Source organism: Anolis carolinensis, chromosome 5, assembly GCF_035594765.1.
Source record: "Anolis carolinensis isolate JA03-04 chromosome 5, rAnoCar3.1.pri, whole genome shotgun sequence".
In the NCBI taxonomy this organism is placed as follows: domain Eukaryota; kingdom Metazoa; phylum Chordata; class Lepidosauria; order Squamata; family Dactyloidae; genus Anolis; species Anolis carolinensis.
The window spans coordinates 170,368,500-170,392,836 of record NC_085845.1 but is presented as its reverse complement, the minus strand read 5'-3'; the positions used below and the strand labels follow the sequence as shown (position 1 = coordinate 170,392,836).

General features: G+C 40.4%; 2 protein-coding genes across 10 annotated transcripts in view; one reads left to right on the top strand and one right to left on the bottom strand.

The window, feature by feature from the left end:
* The window catches only part of l3mbtl2 (L3MBTL histone methyl-lysine binding protein 2), a 41,711-nt gene extending 32,822 nt beyond the window's left edge, over window positions 1-8,889 (top strand). For all 5 annotated transcript variants that reach the window (XM_062982902.1, XM_062982901.1, XM_062982900.1 and 2 more), the window contains 2 exons: window positions 2,705-2,872; window positions 5,932-8,889. In XM_062982902.1, coding sequence (XP_062838972.1) covers window positions 2,705-2,872; window positions 5,932-6,080 — 317 coding nt within the window. In that variant the 3' untranslated portion in view covers window positions 6,081-8,889. The remainder of the gene's footprint in view (window positions 1-2,704; window positions 2,873-5,931) is intronic.
* A 2,070-nt stretch (window positions 8,890-10,959) lies between these two features.
* On the bottom strand, window positions 10,960-23,032 carry chadl (chondroadherin like). 5 transcript variants are annotated; one of them, XM_062982897.1, is made up of 7 exons: window positions 22,645-23,032; window positions 22,138-22,322; window positions 19,393-19,423; window positions 17,114-17,281; window positions 14,001-15,671; window positions 13,335-13,501; window positions 10,960-11,690 (listed from the first exon to the last, which is right to left on the bottom strand). In XM_062982897.1, exons 3-7 carry the CDS (start codon window positions 19,402-19,404, stop codon window positions 11,459-11,461), a joined length of 2,250 nt encoding a protein of 749 aa, XP_062838967.1. In that variant the 5' UTR covers window positions 19,405-19,423; window positions 22,138-22,322; window positions 22,645-23,032; the 3' UTR covers window positions 10,960-11,458. The 5 variants fall into 5 exon arrangements, with proteins under 5 accessions (XP_062838967.1, XP_062838966.1, XP_062838968.1 ...); XM_062982896.1 differs by lacking the exon at window positions 22,138-22,322; XM_062982898.1 differs by lacking the exons at window positions 19,393-19,423; window positions 22,138-22,322.
* Between the last annotated feature and the right edge of the window lie 1,305 nt (window positions 23,033-24,337).

The window sequence follows — 24,337 nt, the reverse complement described above, 5'->3', positions numbered from 1 at the left end:
AGGAAACAAGGAGAGCACCCACTCTATCTATCCATCCACTCACCCACTAATAATAAACACCTACACAGGCAAGAATCAGCCATGCACTGAGGCTACAAGGCCATTCAGTGCTCATCCACCTCCCCAATCCCTACATTCACTCTTGGCCTCCAAAAAAACAATTACAATAATAACAATGACAACAACAACAATAAGAATCAACACCATCACAGGCAAGAAGCAGCCAGGCACTGAGGCTGAGAGGCCAGTCAGTGCTACACTGGGCCTCCAAAAAAACAATACAGTAGCATCTAACTTATCCAACCTTCATGACCACTACAACAACAATAATAATAAACACCTACACAGGCAAAAAAAGACTATTGTACCACAATAAAAATATAAACCACACTCAGCAAAATCAGACATCACAATTAACAACAAACCAAAGACAACAGGGATCTCAAACAATAATCAATCAACACAAAAATTGAAGAAGGTAACAGACTTCAAATACTACTACTAATGTGAGTATAAAGAAGGGTGGAGGTCACAGCATAAATACAACCTAATGTAGACTGACCAACACCACCAGACTAAGCCACAGCAACGCGTGGCCGGGCACAGCTAGTATATATATATATAAATGTAATGTGCGGTTTTACTATGGAGTAAACAACAAAACCTCTGAACCCAAACACACCAAATTTGGCCACAAAAGACATAGTCATCCAATCTATGTCTTTCAAGCAAAAAAACCTAGAAAAATAGTCCAAATTACAGAGGATGAGGAAGAGCCTTTCTCCCCCTAACTGCCAGTTAGAAAGGTAGGCCATGCTGCCTTTAGGCCCCTGCTGCCTTTAGGCCCCTGCTGCCTTTAGGCCCGTGCTGCCTTCATATCCTACCAACTCCCTTAGCCAAAATAGCACCCAGGGGACAGGCAGAGTGCACTTAGGCCTCATCCACACTGCCCATAAAATACAGATTATCTTATTTGAACTGGATTATGTGGCAGTATAGACTGAAGGTCCTTCCACACAGCTATATAACCCAGAATGCCAAGGTACATAATCCACTGTATCTGCTTTGAACTGGATTATCTTGAGTCCACACTGCCATATAATCCAGTTCAGTGTGGATTTTATACATCTGTGTAGAAGGGGCCTCATATAATCGAGCTCTAAGCAGATAATATAAGATTATAAATATAATATATAATAATTACTGTGGTATAATAATACAGAACAATATAATCTCTAAAATCAGGACGGTAAATAAAGAGCAACACTCTGAAAACAGGGAAATTCCAGACAGGAAACAACCAAGGCCAGATAACACCTCCCAACAAAGAATTCCCCCAGACAGGAAACAACCAGGTTTTGAAGCTACAAGGCCATTAAATGCGAATCAAGGTGGCTAATTGCAGCATTCATACCTGCCGCACCGAGACTATTAATTCAACCTGGCCAACCAAGGATTCTGCAAGGTAGAAAGCAACCAGGCTTGCAAGCAGCAAGGCTATTCAGTGCTATTCAACCTGGCCAACCAAGATTTCCCCTAGATAGAAAACCCCCAGGCTTTGAAGCCATGAGGCTACTCTGTCCCATTCAACCTGGCCTAGCAAGGATGCCCTATGTAGAAAGTGGCCAGGCTTTTAAGCTGCAAGACTATTCAGTGCAATTCAAGCTGGCCAAACAATGATTCCTCTACAAAGAAAGTAGCCAAGCTTCAAAGCAGCTCTTTGATTGAGGGTGCTACTCCAGCTCACCAAACAAGGATTCCCTTAGGTATAACACAGCCAGACATTGAAGCTGCAAGGCTATTCAGTGCAATTTAACCAGACCAACAAAGGATTAAATTTGGTAGAAGGTGGCCAGGCTTTGAAGCAGCGATACAACTCTGTCTATTGAAGCTGACTAACCAAAGATTCCCCTAGGTAGCAAGCAGCCAGGCTTTGAACCAGCGAGGCTATTCATTGCAATTCTAGCAGCCCAAAAAACCAGTCCCCTAGAACAGAAGTACACAGCCTTCCAAACAGCAAGCCTATTCCATTGTATTCCAGCTCGCCAAACAAGGATTCCCATAAGAAGAAAACGGCCAGGTTTTGAGGCTGCAAGGCTATTCACTACTATTCCCCCTGGCCAACAAATGATTCCCATAAGCCACAGCAACGCATGGCCGGGCAAAGCTAGTAATGTATAAAAATATTCAGATAGGCAGTGCTTGGTTCCATCCAGCCACGATGGCAAGGAAGCACATTTGAGGCAACAAAATGTGTTGGTCAGTGTACAGCAAGGTAAAACAGCATCATTTTCTTCATACTGTAATTCCAGCCTCCCTCCCTCTCTTGCTCTCCCTCTCCCTCTCTCTTCTTGAACCGATACATACAGTACTAGCTGTTTAGGCTGAGGCATCACTCTAGGCCAGTAGTTCTCAATCTGTGGGTTCCCAGATGTTTTGGCCTTCAACTCCCAGAAATCCTAATAGCTTGTAAACTGGCTGGGATTTCTGGGAGTTGTAGGCCAAAACACCTGGGAACCGACAGGTCGAGAACCACTGTTCTAGGTCGAGTGAGGATTGTTAAGGTAAAACATGCTTATGTTGGGATAGTCTTATGTTTAACAGTATTGCTGCCCAGCACTCTTTAAAGGAAGTACATGGTAACAATGTAAGATATAAAATGTTATAAGGTGAATGTATGATTTCTTTCTTTCTGTATGCCAAGGGAAAAAGGTGACTCCTAAAGCCCGTCCCGTCAAGCAAACAACCAATAAAATTGCTGCCCCAAAAGCAAAAGAGGAAATGAAAGCTGTCTCAAAAATAGAGCTTTCAAAATCAAAGGAGGAAGCACAACCTACGAACAAGACTTCATCAAAACCAGCTTCTGGTGAAAGTAAGGGAAATGTGCAGCTTCATGAATGATAGGAAAAATACTCATTTTCACATGCTATCTCATTAGCTTCCTGTTGGTTGGGGGAATGGTGTAATATCAGTCCCAGGGATGTTACTTGGAGCAATTTCCAAAAGGAAGAGCTTTACTGTATCAAACATCCTAGATCCTCTATTTGGGATGAATTATGTTATAAAATAAGCAGGCTGGTTATTTAGTGGAATGAGATCAGTTTCCAACCAAACTGTAATCTTATAGCTACTGTCTACATGATAAAAGTATAATTTATAAAGTAATGAAGGTACAGTAGAGTCTCACTTATCCAACATTCTGGATTATCCAACGCATTTTATAGTCAATGTTTTCAATACATCATGATATTTTGGTGCTAAATTCGTAAATACAGTAATTACTACATAGCATTACTTCGTATTGAACTACTTTTTCTGTCAAATTTGTTGTATGACATGATGTTTTGGTGCTTAATTTGTAAAATCATAACCTAATTTGATGTTTAATGAGCTTTTTCTTAATCCCTCCTTATTATCCAACATATTTGCTTATCCAACATTCTGCCGGTCCATTTGTGTTGGATAAGTGAGACTCTACTGTATTTCATGTATAACAAAACTTTGATTTATAAAGAATTAAAAAGACATATCTTGGTTTTGCTCACAATTATGCACTAGTTTTAGTTAAAATGAGCCCTACTACTGCAAAACAACCACCAGATACAACATTGGCATCAATTTTTTGATAACAGCAACATAATTCCTAAATGTCTTGATCCAAAATACCTCCTTTGATTTGTCTCTGGTGATTTGGGGGGGCTTTAGCTTTCCCCAAGCAATTTGGAACTAGCATTGATGCATACTGTACTGAAGCGTCACATCCAGTGTAGAATCCGTTTGCTGCTACAATAAAACGTAGACCAAAACTCCTTATTTTCTGATTAGAAAATAGCATGTTAATTTTCTTGTTGTAGTCCCAACAACATGAAGACTGGAAATGCACAGGTGGTTCTTGTAGTATACAGTACAGGCCCATTTATTATTCATTATCTCAGTAAAATGTTAACATGTGTTGTCGAAGGCTTTCATGGCCGGGATCACAGGGTTGTTGTATGTCTTTCGGGCTGTGTGGCCATGTTCCAGAAGTATTCTCTCCTGACGTTTCGCCCACATCTATGGCAGGCATCCTCAGAGGTTGTGAGGTATGGATAAATTAAGTAAGGAAAGGAAAGAATATATATCTGTGTATAGTCCAAGGTGTGGCAAGAGTTCTTTGTCACTGGGAGCCAGCATTAATGTTTCAGTTAATCACCCTAATTGGCATTGGAAATGTTTTGTCCCTTGCCTGGGGGCATCCTTTGTTCAGTCAAGTCCTTATTGTGTTGTTCCCATCTACTGTTTTGATTTTGGAGTTTTGTAATACTGGTAGCCAGATTTTGTTCATTTTCATGGTTTCTTCCTTTCTGTTGAAGTTGTCCACATGCTTGTGGATTTCAATGGCTTCTCTGTGTAGTCTGACATGATAGTTGTTAGAATGGTCCAGCATTTTTGTGTTCTCAAATAGTATTCTGTGTCCAGGCTGGTTCATCAAATGCTCTGCTATGGCTGATTTCTCTGGTTGAATTAGTCTGCAGTGCCTTTCATGTTCTTTGACTCTTGTTTGGGCGCTGCGTTTGTTGGTCCCTATGTATACTTGTCCACAGCTGCATGGTATCCGGTAGACTCCTGCAGAGGAGAGAGGATCCCTCTTGTCCTTCGCTGACCGTAGCATTTGTTGGATTTTCTTTGTGGGTCTGTAGATAGTTTGTAGGTTGTGCTTTTTCATCAATTTGCCTATGCGGTCAGTAGTTCCCTTGATGTATGGTAAGAACACCTTTCCTCTGGGTGGATCTTTGTCTTGACTCTCATGGCTTGTTCTTGGCCTTGCAGCTCTTCTGATGTCTGTGGTGGAGTATCCATTGGCCTGTAGAGCCCAGTTTAGGTGGTTGAGTTCACCTTGGAGGAGGTGAGGTTCGCAGGTTCTTTGTGCACGGTCTGTCAGGGCTTTGATTGTGCTCCTTTTTTGACTTGGGTGATGGTTGTAGTTTTTATGAAGGTATCTATCTGTGTGTGTAGGTTTTCTGTAAACTGTGTGGCCCAATTGTTGATTGGGTTTGCGGATGACCAGAACATCTAGAAATGGCAGTTTTCCTTCCTTTTCTTTTTCCATGGTGAATTGGATGTTTGGGTGGATGCTGTTAAGATGGTCCAGGAACTTGCTGAGTTCTTCCTCTCCATGGCTCCAAATTGTGAAGGTGTCATCTACGTATCTGAACCAAACAGTTGGCTTTTTTGGTGCTGTTTCTAGGGCCTGTTTTTCAAAGTATTCCATATAGAAATTTGCTACTACTGGGCTGAGAGGGCTCCCCATGGCCACTCCATCCTTCTGTTCATAGAATCCAGTGTCCCACTGAAAGTAACTAGTGGTGAGGCAATGGTGAAACAGGGCTGTGATGCTTCTGGGAAGTTTTGTTTGAGGGTGTCAGCTACTGGGACTTTGGTAAAAAGGGACACCACATCAAAGCTGATCAGGCTGTCCTTGGTGCTTAGATTGAGGTTGCTGATCTTTTCTATAAAGTGTGTGGAGTCCTTGATATAATGTGCAGTGAGCCCAATGTGGGTTTGTAGCTGTGTAGCCAGAAATTTTGCCAGGTTGTAAGTCGGCGATCCAATGGCACTTACAATGGGTCTGAGTGGGATGGAGTCCTTGTGGATTTTGGGGAGTCCATAAAGCCTGGGTGGGAGGACTTCTGATTTGCACAGCTGTTGGCGTATGTCAAAGTTAATGGAGGAGTTCTTGATTAGAGTGTTCGTTTTTCTGGTTAACAGTTAATGGGATCCTTGAATAGGGATGCATTTGTGTTTATGTGCTTCTCCTTTTCTTTCTTTCCTTTCATTGCCTGGTAGGAATCCTTGGCAGTTAGCAACTGTATGTTTTATCACTCCCTTTACTGTGTAAAATAGCTCTGGGAACTGTTTCCTTATAATGTCTTTTGCTGTTTTTTTTGTCAGCTGTTAATAAACAGGTGAAAGAAGAAACCCTTTGTGCCCCAATATCAGATTTTGAAACCTCATGGTTCCCTGTACCAGTCAGCATGGCAGCAAAAGCTCCAGCAAGACCTATGCTTCTCAGCTATTTAAAGGATGAAGATGTGGATTAAAATATCAGGCAGCAAAAAGACTCCAGAGTCCTCTGTGGAAGTACTTGGAAAAGCACTGAAGGAATCACTGGCCTCTTTTGAGAGCTTAAACAAGAACTTGGGGGTAAAACAGATTTTTTTAAAGCTACAACTCCCAGAATCCGTTGTGATGCATGGCCAGTTGTCCAAAACAGTTTTAGAACTGTTTAAAGTTCTTTTGTAGAATATGATTCCGCATCATAAAGTTCTCAGAACACATCAAAAACTGCCTTTCTCAGAGGCATTGCAAGGAACCTAGCAAGAAGCTTTGTGCTCATCGAGTGGAGAGGCAGTCTTCTCAGGAAGTTTAGACTTGCATTGATGGAATCCATGTGTGCTCCAAAGAACTACAGGTTTACAGTCTTAAAAGTGTTGTTGGAGGTGGTTGCTACAAGTCATATATCTGATCTCTCTCAAATTGTCTTTATTTCCCCCCTTTTTGTTGCACACTTTCTTCTTCTCATTCTGCTTTGCCCAGATGGTTAAAAATGAAGATAATTAAATAGTGTATGAGCTGCTGCCACCAATACCATGCACACATATTGTAACATCTTTCCTTCCCTTTCCCTTTTCTTTTTTTCTTTTCTTTTCTTTTCCTTAAGAGGGAAATATGAATGTATAAATGTTTATACAGTGATAAATGCATCTATATCCTTGAAGTCCTGACTCCTATAAAGTTACTTTAGATCATGTCTTTAAAAAGTTGAAAAGCTAGTGGCTAGAGTAGAGGACTATTGTTTTTCCATTTACTCTTCTTTTACTATGAACTGAGTTAAATAGTATTAGAAAAGGAAGGAAGAGAGAAAAATTGTAAACTTTTCAAGATGCACAATGTAGTTTTTTGCCTCTTTTTTGTACAAACTCAGATTTTATTAATAAAATCTGTAAATAAGGCTTGGTGTAGAAGAGATTCTGTATCTGAAAAAAATAGAGTCTTTAGAAAAAATGAAGAAATAAAACTTTTGGGATCAAGATGGGTGCAAAGGTTAGGGTCCCTAGAAAAGTAAGTTGTATGTCTATAAGTTATGAAGTAGTATTTTCTGTCCTTTTGATTGGCAAATTATTATTGGTTTTACCTTTTGACTACTTTGGCTCTTCCTGGTGCTAGAATGATGTAATCAAAAAGATAATTGTTTTTACCTTGGAATATGATGGTCTGTATACACAGCACTGTGGCTTAGAACCTGTCAGCACTGTGTTCCTTCATAATACAGGGTGTTTGAAAAAGAACTCCCTAGTTTTAATGTATTTATACTTAAAACTAAGGAGTTCTTTTTCAAACACCCTGCATATGCTTCAGAGCAGGTTTGTTTGTTTTTTTTAGATTAAAGCAGCAGTGTCATATGGATGACTAAGCACTCTGTGTTTTAAGAAGACTTTGAGGACTAAGAGCGAAAAGGATGTCTGAGTATGTGTTGTGAATGAGTCTTCTGAGGCTGTGAGTGATAATGGAGGGATCAGGAGAGGAAGGAAGAACCCTCGCGAGGAGGGCTCGCTGGAAGATTTATACAGGAAGAGAATCAGGGAGATTGATGAGGAGTCTTCTGAGGAAGATTCATGTGGGGACTTGGGAGGGGATCTTGAGCTGGAAATGGATTCTGAGGAACCAGTGGTGACGGAGGAAGTTGGCATAGATTGGGCACGGGCTCCGGAGGATCTTGGGGAGGAATCTGGGTCCATGGATGCTGTAAATGCTGGAGAGACTTGGGTATCTTCAGAAGCAGATCCTACATGGTCTGCCTGGAGGAATGAGGGTAGTTCCACAGGTGTGGATAGAGTTGGGTGTGGGCAGGATGATCTTGACTCTGATGAGGAGTTTGGGACGCCTGATCCAAGGGCGTTGGCTGTTTGAATCTCAGATTCTGATGAGAAGTTTGGGACACCTGATCCAAGGGCGCTAGAGGTTTGGACGCCCAAGGAAACCTAAATAAATTGGGGATGTTGGGTCACTATGCTTTGCGTGTGGCAAGGGGTTGCTGGGCGCCATTGGGTTTCCTGTATGTGATTCTGAAGACTGGCTTGAGACTTATGTAAGTTTGATCTGGGTTATTCTGCAACGGAGGGCTGGAATTGTGTGGGTTTCCCTGGGCTGCACTGTTATTACTATTTTGCATTAGCTGCTGTTCGCCTCCGTTGTCTTGGCTCTTTGTGCCATTCCATGACATGGACCTTCTTGTGACGACTTCACCCCTTGGACCTTGGACTGGAACTCAACTCAGGTTATCTCTTCGCTCCCAAACTCGGCATGGTGTCGTTCCTGTCTTTGTGGCTGTCTACTGTTGCTGACTACTGGCTTTGTTTCCGACCCTGACACATTCTCCTTATCCCGACTTCGAACCGGCTTGACTGCGTTACAGCGTTCTGCTCCTTTAATTCCTGGCTCAGCATTTGTCTCTGCAGCGGTTTGCCGCTAACTCTTCAGCGTCTTCCAGTTTCGCTTGTTTTTGCCGCTCACAGCAAAGAGCTTTTTAGCCCAGTTTGGGTTCTTGTTTCAGTTTGGAATCGCTGTTGTACTTCTGGGTTTTGGGAAAGTTTTTGGGGCTTCATAACTGTTTGCCTTTGTTTGTTTTGCCATTTTAAGCCCATTTTGAGCTTTTGGGCTGAGTTCAAGTATTCTATGTTAAATCCGGATTATATCTCTGGTTAATCCGGATTATATGCCAATTAATGCTTTTGGCATTTTTCCTGCTTTGACTGCCTAATAACACTGAAGATTAAGTGTTTCAAGTCTCTGTTAATTTACTGAACTATTTTTGGACTATTACTTTAATAAACTGTATTTTGGCTCTCAGTTGGCGTCTGACCTTTGACAGTAGGGCTTGCAAAATTCAAAATGGCAGCATTATTCCTCTTTCTAACTCTATGTAATCTAGTTCTATGTCTTTTAATAGTGTTTTATCTATTGTTTCAATGATGTTGGATCCTGCCTCGAGTTGCAGGGAGAGGCGGGTAATAATTTCATCATCATTATTATGTTTATTAAATGTGTCCACCCAACTCCATTTCGAACATGGTTTTACTTCTGAGGAAACATACACAGGGTTGTACTATAGACATGATTTCAAGAAGGACCTCAATATGCTATAATGCTCTTATTGTCTGTTCTATTCCTACATAGAATACCAATGGATTTTCAGAAATGCTTGCCCCTATCATTGCAATTCATATCTTGAAGCCAGTATTCCACAGTTGTCAGTTAAGACAAAGGGCATGAAAGAGACTGCTATGGGCTTTCAATAGCTTCAAAGTTTTGACTACTGTTTCAGCTGTGCTTCTGCAATGTGGTTTGATGCTTCTGCTTTTTCACATTTGGTACATATTTAACAAAATACCTTATATTATGTTTTCTTAAGGTGTTGGTTTAAAGCAGTGGTTCTCAACCTGGGGTTCCCAGATGTTTTTGGCCTACAACTCCCACAAACCCCAGCCAGTTTACCAGCTGTTAGAATTTCTGGGAATTGAAGGTCAAAAATATCTGGGGATCACAGGTTGAGAAACACTGGTTTAAAGTGTGCATTATAAATTAAAACTCACAATGGGCTTCCTGTAATATTCTTTCTGTAGATAATGGCATGTGTGATTTGTGCCAGAACTAGTGAAAGTAAGATTGACTTGATTCAGAGACTCAAGGCCAAGCTCCTACAATGGCAGCTGTCCTGTAATTAAGGCCTGTCCTCTCATCATACGGTCCTGCTCTTTAAAAAAAAAAAACCTCCTGAAAGGGAAATGCAACACTTGTCTTGGGTAAATTCATTCTATTGTTTGTTCCTCCCTGCAGTGAGAATGCACTTTCAATAAGAGGCGGCCATCCAAAGCATATGTACTCAAAAGTAAGGCCCTGTTTGCAGGCATGATTGAAATCTGGTCGTAACTCTTCTGTGCTATAGCTTGCACACATTGCTGCTCATGCTTTTCCTTATGTTCGTATTTGTTTGTGGAAGCCTTTCCTTATTTTAAACCACATATCATGTAACATTCTCATGTCTAGTTCAGCAGCCTCATCTCTTTTCAAACTCTGACTTTCCCACAGTTCTGTTTAAAACTCATGCTTTTTCTCTCTCTCCATTTAATCCTTCTAGTATATCTTCCAGAAAACTTCACTGTAGGATGTCATAATTTTTGCCATCAAAACTGTGTATATGCTTCCATCATGTTCCCATTAAGTGAAATAACCCCAAATGTAACCTTTCTTGAGAGGGAGGTTCTACTCTTTTGATCATTTTGATTTATATGAGTACAGTACATTTTATTGCCTTCTATGTTACTACGGCCCTCCAGGTGTTTGCTTATGCCTGTACTACACATTAATTTTATGTCTGTAAATATTGTAAAAATCACCAGATACTGTCTGATCTTGGAAGCTAAGCAAGACCAGCCCTGATTGATACTTGGATGAGTGACTGCTTAATAAACAGCAGGTGCTGTAGGCTATATCTCAGAGTAAGGAACCAGTAAAACTACCTCTGAGTCTTTGCCTCAACTTCTATTCTTTTCCTAAGTATCTCCATGATAGAATTTATCTTTTTATCAGCAGTTGGTCATCTGAATTGTGCTTGACTTAACACTTTTGCTATTAAAATTAAATATGCTGCTTAGTTTAAGCAAGTGCAAAAAATAACAAAGTTTCACATGTACAGGTGTAGAATGTTATGTGAATTATTGGAGAGGAAGTTTAATAAAGTAACTTGTTTAAAATCTGCCCTAATGGGATTTGAGCTACCAGTCAATCACAAAGAAAGGACTCATAGAGTTCTGCTAAATGACCATGTTGATCCAGCATGCAACAGCCACTGGAAAGGCAAATCACATGGTCAGAAAGGAATTCGTTTAAAGAGTCATCAAAATAAAATTGCTGCTTGAGTAGAGATGCAGAAAAAAACAGATAATTTAATGATTGTTATAACATTTAGCAGTTCTGAAGATCAAAGCATTTGTTTTAAGTAAAAGCCAACTTCTATCCTTTTGGGGAAAAGGCCTTTTTGGGTACAATGAGAGCATTAAAAGAATAAGGGGCTTCTTCTATTATATCTCCAGAGTCACTCTTTCCATTGTTTCTTGGCAAGCAGAACAAAACAAGCATATTCATCTATTTTGAACAGTTCACATATAATGTGTTGAAAGCTGTTGAATGTATTTTTGTTTTAATCTTTGTACATAGCTTTGCTGGCCAACTCTGCAACATCTTATGCTCACCAAATGTTGGATGATGTTAAGTCTCTTTTCTTCCTTTGAAGAAGTGTATGTTCTAGCGGAGCGAATCTGTAAGCCATGAAAGCAGATGACGCTTTCTGTTCAACTTATTTTTCTAATAGACGAGAAGATCAGTCAGGTTTCCTTCAGCAGAATTGGTTTGCTTCCTTTCATGCCTTGCTTTTCTTGTTTGCTCTCATTTGCCTTTTCCCCGCTTGCTGCCTCTTACTAGAGTGCCTCGCAATCTTAGTTTTGGCTTTAGTTGAGCTGGTCCGCTTGGCCTTCTTGGTACTCCAGTCACGGCAACTTTGGAAGGCAGTTATGCGCTTCACCTTTTGGCCACGTACAGCGGCTGGGGAGTCACACGTGGCTCCTACTCTCAGATTCAGCTTGTCAAGCCACCTGAGAAAGGAAGGTGTGAGAAATTTGAATCCATCTGACCACTTAGCCCATTTTGATAGTCACTCAGCTATAGAATGCATTGTCTTACTCAGCTAGATGATCCATTATTGGTAAAAGTCATGCAGCAGTGAGTAGCTCGTGGGTCATGATGCTTCCATTAAATGACTCCATACTATATTTTTCTAAAGCAAGAGAAGAACTTAAGCATCTCTGCCTGTCATAATCAGTGGATCTTACTTCACACTCTGTGGGTTTCCATATTTGATCCAAGCAATTAAGGTTTTGTATGAACAGGAATCATGGCTCCCAATGCAATTGGACTACAACTCCCAGCATTCTTCACTACTAGGTAGGGATGTTGGGATGTGCAGTCCAACATCATTTGGGGGTCTGCCTGATTCTTATCCCAGCCTTCCGAAACATAGTTTCAGAATTACTTACCTTAAATGTGAAAGAAATTTCATGAAAACTTTAGGAAAGTTCAGTTTAGGAAAGTGGGGATTCTAGGAGTTGTAACTGGAAAAAATCATTTCCTAGCTTTTTATTAGAATTAAATAAGAGTCAGTGGGTTTGAACGTTGGACTATTGACTCCAGATACCAGGTTTCTTACTTGTTAAATTTCTATCCTGCCTTTCCTCCAAGGCAGTGGTTTTCAATCTTTAATCTTCCAGATATTTTTGATTTCAAAGGCCACTGGTCAAGTTGACAAGGCCTTCAAAATGTCCAGAGGACCAAAGTTGGGGAAACACTGCTTTAAAGAGTTCAAGGAATCATACATGGTGTTGCTTCTGCCATTTTCATCCTCACAGGAGATCTGCGAGGCAGATTAGTTTGAGAAAATGTGATTGGCCCAAGATCACACACTGAGCTTCATGACCAAATGACAATGTCAACCCTGGTCTTCTGAATTGTTGTCCAATGCGCTAGTCAAGGAGTAGGACACTGCATGGGGAGAATTATCAATTCCCTCATTCATACACTGGTGGGTTGTGTGGTGCATTTCCAAGAAACTAAAAGGATGCCATATACACCAACACATTTGGCATAGGTTTTTGAGGAAATTCGTTTGGGAAAAGAGTGGAAAGGGAAAACAAAGCAAACCACATGCTTTCAACCAATTAACATCGAAATAATGTACATTTTAGGTGAAATACGAACATTGAGGGAACACCTGGAAGCTTGGTGGCTGTGAAAAGGCGATTGGGGGCTAAATATAGGCAACATTTTCCTCATTCCTCTTTAACTAATACAGTAGAGTCTCACTTATCCAAGCTAAACGAGCTGGCAGAAGCTTGGATAAGTGAATATGTTGGATAATAAGGAGGGATTAAGGAAAAGCCTATTAAACATCAAATTAGGTTATGATTTTACAAATTAAGCACCAAAAACATGTTATACAACAAATTTGACAGAAAAAGTAGTTCAGTACGCAGTAATGTTATGTTGTACTGTATTTACAAATTTAGCACCAAAATATCACAATATATTGAAAACATTGACTACAAAAATGGCTTGGATAATCCAGAAGCTTGGATAAGCGAGGCTTGGATAAGTGAGACTCTATTGTATATCACAGTGGACAAATGGGGAAAACAGAAGTTCCCCTCACAGTTATTCTCCAATAATAGAAGCTAGTGGCTTACTTTCGTAGTGGAAGAAGTTGACAGTCACAATGGAATGGTATGTCACTTAAGTTGATGACCTCCAGAGCCGTAAAGGCACTGAAATCAGGTACAGTATGCATTTTGTTCTTTTCCAGGTACATACTTCTTATCTTTGGACCCAAACCAGCAAAGGCACCAGAAGAAATCTGAAAATTTAGAAAAAGTTGTGAGGAATTTATTTACAACAGCAATGCATTATCATCAGAGCTTGGAAAAATTACATTTTTAGACAGTATTCCTCAAACAGAATGCCTGGTGGCTTCTCATGGTAGTAGTCTAAAAAACTAGCTTTCCCAAGTTCAGATTCTTTTAATTCCAAGCCATTATACAAAATTGAAACTCATACTGATCCAAGATAAAGGAGCGGTAGTTATCATTCTGATCAAGACAGCTCACTAAACTACAAACCCCAAAATCCCATAGAATGTTGCTATCGTAGTTAAAGAGGAATGGAGTGGTATAACAATGTGATACAGCTCTGAATGCAAACTATATTAAGGAAGTTATCAAAAAGACCAACCATGGGTCCATCAAGAGCAGAAGAGGGCAACTGTGGGAAGCTAGGAGGCCACATTAAGTGATCTTAGGGACCCTGAATTTTGCATATATCATAGTGCAACTTCCAACTCTCCTGTTCCAACTTACCTGTTCTAGCCCTGTATTATCCAGGTAGAGGTGTTGCAATGATCTTGACACAGGAAGAAAGGCATTGTCCTTGATGTACTTTATAGGATTTTTGGACAGCTTCAGTTCACTAAGTGTGGGCAGTCCCCTGAGGGACCTGGTGGGCACTTCCTCCAAAGAATTATCATCTAGGTGCAGCTTCTCCAACATCTTGGCTTGACTCAGAGCCCTGGGAGACACCTGAGCAATGCGGTTTCCCGTTAGATAAAGCCAGTGTAGCTTTTCCAGCCCAGACAGAGCATTATCTGGTATTTGGCTGATGGAGTTGTGTTCCAGGTGAAGGGCAAAGAGGTTGGGCAAGAACCTAAAAGCACCCTGGGACATGTGTGTGAATCCATTGTGATCCAGGTAGAGGTAAGCAAGCTGAGCAGTTCCTTTAAAAACAGCTGCATCTAAAGAAGAGATGCTGTTGTTAGAGAGGTAAAGATAGACAAGGCTTTTCAGGTCCTGGAAAGCACCAGGTTGCAGGGTTTCAATCTTGCAGTTCTGCAGGTGAAGAGATGTCAGGTTTTTTAAGCCTGGGAAGGAGTCTTTGGGTATGGAGCGGAAGTCATTGTGGCGCATGTCCAAGAGTTGGGTGTTGCTAGGAAATCCTTTGGGAATGCTCTGGAGATTTCTGCGGTCACAGTTTCCATGCTGGTAGTCTGATGAACAGGTACATCCCTTTGGACACTTTACAGCATCCTCCTCAGAGCTCCTGGTGAATGTGGCCATGCTAGGAAGCAACTTCTCTTCTAAGGCATGATCTTTACACTTCATATCTGTTGGCCTTAAAGATTCCAGATGTTCTCCTCTGGAGCTAACTGGGCCAGCACACACCACGTCGGCGTGTATCCTTTTTTTGGCAGCCCACTCTTTGAAGGGCCGCATGTAACAAGTGCAAAGCACCGGGTTTCCTGTCAAGTTGACCTTTCTCAAATGGGCCATTTCTGTCAATGGCTGCAGCACAAGGAGCTGGTTGTTGTGCAAGTCAAGGGTATGCAGCAAGGGGCTCTTGATGAAAGCTCTGTGTGAGACATCCTGAAGGACCATGTTGTCCAAAAAGAGTTGTCTCAGGGAAGCCATCTGAATGGCCTCCTCATTGATATAGGCAATGGGATTGTGTCCTAAATCCAGCCTATTTGTACCTGACAGTCTAGACAGTGCATCAGTGGGAAGGAACTGCAGTTCATTATGGTCTAAGCTCAACCTCCTTAGATTTGGTAGTCCACCAAAGGCTTCATTGGCGAGCACATTGAGGGAATTATGGGACAAATTGATCCACTTAGTCAACTGAAGTCCCTGGAAGACCATATCTGGTAGATACACCAAAGAGTTTCTGGCCAAATTAAGAAAGTTGAGGAAGCCCAGCTGTCCAAAAGCTCCTGGCATTATTTCTTCAATATGATTATTTTCTAGCATTAGCTGCCGAAGAGAAGACAGGCCATCAAATGACTCCTGGTAAATGAAAGCTATATTGTTGTAGGCCAGATTGAGGTAAACCATGCGTCCTAATCCTCTGAAGGCTCCTTCCTCAATTCTTTCCACCTTGCATTTCTGAAGATTCAAATGGGTGAGGTATGGGATAGGGAGGAACGTTCCGGCAGGGATGACTTTGATTTCATTACAGCGAAGGTCAAATCTTTGAGTTACCTGCAAACACAGATAAAATGTCAACTCCATCAACAATTAACTGTCCTATTAATTATTAATTACAAAATCATTGCTTCTAGAAATTCTAGAAAATAAAATGCTAACTTTCTTAAATTTGGAATTGGTACGGGAATAAACAATCCAAAACTCTCACTTTCTGAACGTTCAGTCTAAAATAAAAATCTTTTTAAACATCCATTTCATTCCCAAGTTGAGAGAGAGAGAAAAGAGGCTTCTCAAGACAAAGAAAACATAATATCTATAGATCCATTGAGCTGTCAAAGGAGAATTAACATTATAATATGATTATCCTTATATCACAAAACTGGATTTACTGGGTTAGTTCCAGATTTAGGGAGACTAGCCAAAATAAAAGTAATGACTTTATTCAGGCTCCAACAAATAATTGTTGGGGCAGATAGTTATGTGCTTTTTATAAGTTTTAATAAAGATTACTTTCACAGATATATGATCTGTTCTATAAATTTGAGGGAATTGGTGATTTTGTGATTTGAACTTTGGACCAGGACATTGGGAAACTAAAGTTTGAATCCCCGATTAGCCATCTGTACTGTAGCTGCTATGTGATCCTTGTAGATAAATAGATAAAATCTAGATAGAATGCGTTCACTTTCTAAATTAATAATTTAGACATCAAATGCATGTAAGGGGCCTTGTTCTGAATTTGTTGGTTAGTGCTAACCTTATTCTTGCTTGGAACCAGAAAGCTCAAGTTATTCCATCTATGAAAGGTCATATGACTAAAACCTTGGGGACTGCGGAAATTCCTAAATTGATGATACTGTTCATAAGCAAAATAAAGAAAAGGCAGGATTTGTTTTTATTCAGGTCTGAAGGTCACAGGGATCGTTCTGGCTTAATTGTCTCTCCTTAAGCCCTTCAGAGGTTGTTGGATTGCAACCTCCAGCAGCCCTAACCTGGATAACTGATGGTAAGGGGCTCATAGAAATCCAGTCCCGGCCCCCATGTTGGAAAAGCTCCAGCCATTTCCACGTTTTACATTAACAAATGAAGTCTGAAGGAGGAACAAGTTTTGCACCATGATCTTTGGGGTAGGAGCAAGAGAGAACAACCTCATGAGGACTCACTACTTTGATGTAGCCCTTGCCTCACTACTCAGAATCATAGAGTTGAAAAGGACCACAAGGGCCACTCAGCCCAGCCCATTTTGCCATGCAAGAAAACACAAAGCAACCCCAACAGATGGCCACCCAGCCTCTACTTAAAAACCTCCAGAGATGGAGAGTCCACCACACTTCGAGGAGGCAGCGCATTCCACTGCCAAACAGCTCTTAATGTTTAGATGGAATCTTTTCCCTTCCAATTTGAGTCCATTGCTTTGTGTCTTAGTCTCCAGAGCAGCAGAAAACAAGCTTGGCCCCTCCTCAATGTGGCATCCGTTCAAATATTTAAAGACTGACCTGAGGGATGTTAACTGGCACCACAGTTAGGTTCTTGTTCAAACACATGACTTGGTACTTGACGCGATCACAGATGCAAATTCGTGGGCAGCGCTCAGCAACCATATTTCCAACAAGCAGAGATGCTGCCAGGAGAAGGCTCGCAGAGGCCCACATATTGGAAAGTAACTAAATAAAAAATAAAAGTATTTGGCAATGTTGACATTTCCACAAGTCATGGCCAACCCTATTATCAGGGAAACCTCCTGCCATATGGTAATGCACAATCTAAGCAACCCCAGCCTCAGTTCAAAAACTTTCAGAGGAGACTCCAGGACAGTTTATATTTCACTAGATCTGGAGAACCCGCAATTGTTATCCAATCGAACCCCATTTGCCTATGTGCAAACACGCACAATCAAAGCACCCCTGATACATGGCCATCCAGCCTCTGCTTAAAAGCCTTTACAGAGAATCTGCCACTCTCAGAGACAATATCTTCCATCAATGAGTAATGGCATCTTCCAGTGGGATCCACTGCAATCCCCCATAAGTCTTAATGAGCGCTTTAACTAGTATATGTCTGCCTACACAGACATAGCCAGATGCTTCTCTGACCTCCCTGCCTTTCCACCAGCCAGAGAAAGGTAATTTACAGGAGTGATTGCAGCAAATTCTGTTGCAGCTTTGGTCAATACGTAATGATTTTAGCTAAGATTGCAGTTAGAGAGGTCGGTGCCTGGTGAGCATTTGCTAAACCGAATCAGCCAGGACAGAGAAACAAGCTCTACAGGTTGAAGGCAACAGAGGTTTGTTATGATTTGGCCAAACAGGATACAAGTACAAGCAATTTGCTTCAAAAGGCGCAACCATGAATTCACAGAGAAATACATGATATTTTATACAGTTCTGACAGCTATTCAGAACTGTATATTAACAGTTCTGACAGTATATTATCTTTTATTGTATTGTTCAATGTGTTATGACTTGTTGTTCTATTTATATTCTGCTATATTGTATTGTTCTGGGCATGGCCCCATGTAAGCCGCCCCGAGTCCCCGCTGGGGAGATGGTGGCGGGGTATAAATAAAGTTTATTATTATTATTATTATTATTATTATTATTATTATTATTATTATTATTATTATTATTATTATTCAGACTTCCCACTCCTCTGATTGGCTGGAAAAGAGGCAGGCTAGGATCTGCACCCGGATTGGCCAGGGGTTCCTTTGACGTCACATCCTTCAGGATGAGATTCCTGTGGCGGGAAGAACAACAACTAATGGTTGGTCAGTTCAAATCACCAAACCATTGCAGAGACGTCCCTTGAGAAAGCACAGTCTGAGGAAATAATGGTTTGGATATGCTGATGAGTCTCTGATTAACTCAAGTGTCCATTTCCATGTGAAACAAAGGTGTAAGACCCAAAAGATTTTCGACAAGGGCTTGACTGCCAGCATAAAGAGTTAACAAATCCACACCTACTAAACCCCAAATCCACGCCTACTAAACCCCTCTTTCGTAGAAGCAGTAGACTCCCAGCCTCAAGTTAAATGAACAAACATCCTGAGTTTGTTTTGTTGACAAAGAGGATCATCTATCTGCATATACACACAAAGAATCTGATAACTATCTGGCTTGGGAAATGGCTGGAGGGATCCTGGACATCATCTCCTTTCCCAAGTGATTATGTAAATTGGGGGCATGAAGAAGTGCCTGCCTTCTATGTACATTTAGATACATTTCATTGGATACAGTTTAGGAATGAACATAGTACGTAAAAGGAGACAAATTACACCAAAATCATCAAATTGATTAATATTTAAAAGGTTAGATTTGATAAGAGTTTGTAGGGTACAGCTGCTATTAGGTCCACTCCAGTGCCTATCATTTTACCATTTTGCAACTCCGGGTCCATGGAAAAGGTTTAAATAAAAAAAATCATATTACTTTCTCAAAGTCTTCTGATGTTCTATACATCGGGGGGGGGGGGGGGCTCAACAACAAATATAAAGTCTAGAACATAATATTAAATTCTTGCTTAATAGGCCACTGTGTCATATTGAAACCCGTTTAATACGTTGTTTTGTTCCACAATGCCCCCCGTAAGGTCAGAGATAGTGTCCTGGGGAAATTGTTACCTATTTGGGGGGTATATTATCATTTCTAATATCTTTCTATTAATTCCTTCTTTGTAGAAGGAACTTAAAATGCAGTATGACTTTGATAGCACATAATAATTGTATGTATCACATCAAAGTTTGATGAGATGCATAGACCACCAATATATATTTTACCTTGACAAGCATGAGTCTGCGAATGTAGTATCTGAAACAGAATAAAAGAAACCAAATGCGGTTGAACCAATTGTAAAAGAATAGAGATGTTCTATGACTAAGCCATGCTGTTGCCTTGAACATTCTTAAAGTTCTAGACCTCTTTTGTTATATGAGTTATTCATCATGAACAAAGGCAATTCAATGCTGAGTAAGTACAGCACTTACATGTTTGCATTAGAAAATAAGGGGTCAGTGGATAGGCTGCTGTACTTGTATAACAATCATTAAGCAAAATAACTTTTGTGCTAGGAGTATGTGCTGAAGGCTTTCCTTTAAAGCAAAACTTATTATTTATGGATTGTTTTTGTTCAAGCCAACTAGCTACAAACCCCTTCAGATATCCCACTGAATTTCTCTTTATTCTGTCGCCACATTGTCTTCACCTCAATGCAAAAATCTTCACCATCATCATAATTCTGAGCTCGCTGAGTATATCTGCTTTGAGAATGTATATATCTATACTTTAGGGATTTTTTTCCATTAAAAAAGGTACTGCAAACCATGAGGCTCCAAATAGATTCTCCCTACCAAACCTTTCTTCCTCCCCCATTGCATTGCAAACAAACAACCCCTGACATTGTAGTGATTGTTTCTATTCCTTATGAATCAGAACGGATTAAAATCACAGGCTGTAACATTTGTACTTCTCTAATACTGCTGCTTCCTACATATTATTAATCCTCTACCACATTCTGTATCTTTAACTTTAAAAATAATTAAGTGTTTGAAACTCTATATTTCTTAAATAAGGGCCTGATGTATCTAAACAGGCCCCACAGCTATTGCAGAGAGGATAATACGGAGCTTGGGAGAAAGACTGAAATGAAGGAAGTTGCTGGGTTAGGCGAGCAGCAGGAAACAAAAAAAAAAATCTCAGGCCAACAGGAAGTTTAGAGAAAATAATGGAAAATTAAATTATACAGATGTAAACATACTTTGGTCTCTCTCACACACAAACTAAAAACTCAGTAGCATAATGTATTTATATAGCAACCCCCTCAATATGCATTGATACTTTAGGGTAATTTTACATAAAACAACAATATTATGTTCACTATGAACTGTCTGGAGCCAAAGAGTTCACTTCCTTACTTTCCTTTGCCTTCTTTTCACATTGCTTCCTTTGTCCTCAGTCTGAAGTACCAAAAGTTGCCTTACTGCAGGCAGACTCACATTGTCAGCATGAAAGAGCAACAAAGTGTTAGCTATTGAATGTATTGCTGCTGTATTAACAGCAGATGCATTGACATCAGACTAATACAATTTTTATTGGTATGGATCCCTCCTATGGAATCCTGGGATTTGTAGTGGCTTATTATTATTATTATTATTATTATTATTATTATTATTATTATTATTATTATTGACACAACAACATTGTATGACACAGCAAACAAGATAGACATGCTGGATTTTATATCACAAAATCACAAGGCGAACACTTCCCAAGCGTTTAGGACTGTGTGATGTATTTTCGGATGATGCGTGCAGATTCCAGTAGGGTGGCCTTTTGCAGTTGACAGATCGTAATTTTGTCAATGTCTATTGTTTCCAAATGCCGGCTGAGATCTTTTGGCATGGCACCCAGTGTGCCCATCACCACCGGGACCACCTGCACTGGTTTCTGCCAGAGTCTTTGAAGTTCAATCTTGAGGTCCTGATAGCGGCTGAGTTTTTATTATTTTATATTATTATTATTATTATTATTATTATTATTATTATTATTATTATTATTATTATTATTGGACTAGAACACAGAGAGACCAAGGTCAGAATCCTCACTTGACCATGGAAACCCAGTTTGGGCAAGTCACACTCTCTCAGCCTCAGAAGGAGGCAAGGGCAAACCTCCTCTGAACAAATTCTGCCAATAAAGCCCAGTGATAGATTCACAGAGAACTGACGTAAATCAAGAATGACTTGAAGACACACAGCAACCACAACAGCATCATAACTCAGTGGTTCTCAACCTGGGATCCCCAGATGTTTTTGGCCTACAACTCCTAGAAATCCTGGCCAGTTTACCAGCTGTTGGGATTTCTGGGAGTTGAAGGGCAAAAACATCTGGGGAGAACCACTGTAACATAATTAATACATTTTTCTTGACTGCAGCCCTTGAACTCTCTGCCAGAAACCTCTTGTGTCTCATCAAACTACAAGATCCCGTGGGATGGAACTATGACTGTTAACGTGGAATCATAGTGCTACAATCATGCAGTGTGGCTATAACGTTAACCACACAAGCAAGGAAGTAGGTGGGGTTTTTTTTACTTCCAATGCCAACCTAAATTAACAGTCTTTCAGTGTTTTGTATCTTGACTTTAGTAGAAACCTTTGCTGCTCTATCTCAGGCAACAAAATGCCCTCATTATTTTCTGTGGCTCTAACATTAGGAAACGCAGCAAACAATTATGTAATTATTACTATTACATATCTAATCCTATCATTTGTCCGCCTCAAATGTCCTAGTTTACTATGCGCCTTGACTTTCGGGAGAAATACAATGTGTTGTCCAGTCTCAGGTATAATAACATTTGTGTCCTGTTCATCCCAGATGGTGACTTGGAGAATAGTTGTTGTTTTGCTCTCATAAAAAGCCAGCAATATGATCATTGTTTTCTTAAACTAGACATTCACAAATATTGCAGAACACCTCTCCTCCATTTTATGTGCCTTTACCTATTTTAAATCAAGAGTACTTACCTGTCTCCCGCCTATCACATTAATTGCTCCAATATGCAGGTTTTACTTGGTTTTGAGGGTAAAAACAGGATAATATTCTCCCAAACTGGGGATTTCATTTCAGCTGGAGACCAAAGAAGTGCTCTTAGTGATGTTAGACCTCAGTAGATACATCTCCTGAGTCACAGTTCTGTCTGTATGGTTGTCTTCCCAAAAATACAAAAGACTCTTTAAGATGGAAGCTTTCAAAAATAAAGGTGCACATACACTGCATACAAGATGCTAACTAATCTCTCTCACTTCCAGGATGACTGGAGGCCTGGCAACTCATTCAACAATTTAAAATGACTGACTGCACAACTACCTAATTTCTATGTGCGAGACGTGGAGAAACACAGTGGTATCCAGGAATCTTGACTTTCTTCAACCAGGAAACTTCCCCAGCAAAATCGTAAAACATAACTAAGAGACTCTTCTCTCAACAAGTATATTTCATTTTACTTTTTCGAAGGATATTGTATAACTTACCTAGTTCTTCTCTTGCATGAGGATAATGGAAGTGAAGAAAATAATAGTATAAAAGCCCTGCACTGTAAAAAAATACTCCAAGAATCTTGTGAATTTTCCTAGTATGCACCTCTGCAGTTAAAAGCAAGCTGAATGAACTGTTGTTCAACGGTAGTGTTTTCCCCCACTCCCCCTCCTTACAAACACACACACAAATTCCTGCCAAAATTCACTTTAGACTGCAGTCTTATAAACATACACTTGGGCATTAGCCTATTAAATGCTCTGAGCTTTACTTTTAAGTAGACCCATATGGGATTGGACTATTAACCTATCAGCTGTTACTTAGAAACTGGGCAAAAACAAATAAGTTTTGCTTGTGAAAATACATCCATGTAGTGCTGGGTGCCAGGTTCCTTCAGAGTAGGCATAGGCAAACTTTTGGCCCTCCAGGTGTTTTGGACTTCAACTCCCACAATTCCTAACAGCCTATCGGCTGTTAGGAATTGTGGGAGTTGAAGTCCAAAACACCTGGAGGGCTGAAGTTTGCCCATGCCTGCTTCAGAGCCTTGAAGGTGTGCTTTTAAATTGCCATAGATTTTTCACATTTAATTCTGTATATGCAACAGCATGAAATTGCCATAGAAACACTTGTGTAAAACCGTCACCTTTTTCTTGATGAATTTTGTCACTTACCTGCAGGAAGCTCACTAGGTGGACCTCCGCACGTGAGAAGCCTTCTGCATGTATTCCTCAGGAACCAATACATCACACTACTGGTTTATGTTTGCTTTATGATCAACAATAACTTCAATGTCCTTTTCACATCTGGTAATTTGATTTTTTTTTACTCTTATCAGTGGCGACTTAAGAACATATTGTAAGTTGCTTCTGGTGTGAGAGAACTGGCTGTCTACAGGGACGTTGCACAGGGAACGTCTGGATGGGTCACGATCCTGCTGGGAGGCAAGCTAGAGCTGACAGATGGGAGCTCACCCCATCTTGTGGATAGTACTTTGATAAAAAAAACATTGGAGAGTAACGGCTCTGGAACACAACTCTGAGGCAGCCCACTCAAGACTGTCTTCTAATTTGAAATGCCGGCATTAATTACAACTCTTTGAAGATTGCTTTGCAACCAATTATTGATCGACCTGACAAGATTTTAATCTATTTCAACTGACGGGCCAACATTTTGGCAAGTACCTCTTGATACCCAGCATTGTTGACTAGACCAGAAAAAGCACATTTTTGCTTGAAGAAGTAATTCAATAGCAGAGAAAAGTATACAAAGAGATGGGGCTTTGGGGAGAGACATCCTTCCTGGTGTGATTTCAGAGGCAAGGAGTGATGATGATGGTGATGGTGATGATGGAAGTGTATCCCATTGCCCCAAAACATTTCCTGCTCTCATTCCTGCTGCCCATTTTGGTGATTTCCTATTCAATTTGGGCCAGGGTTTATTATTAATGGTGCTAGTGGGAGGCAGCACGAAGCTACGTCTTTTCTTAGTCCGGTGCTCGAATTGCATGTCCTCTATGTTTCTTTTTATGAATGGTGCTCTGTGCCGGACTAAGGTCTTGCTCACTTTTCATCAAAGTAGTTTTGGACTGAACAACCTCTTCAGTTGTTTTGAGTCTCGTTTGTGGAGAGCAAAAGTAGAGTACAATAAACATCAACATAATTATCATCATCATTTATTTTTAAATATTCC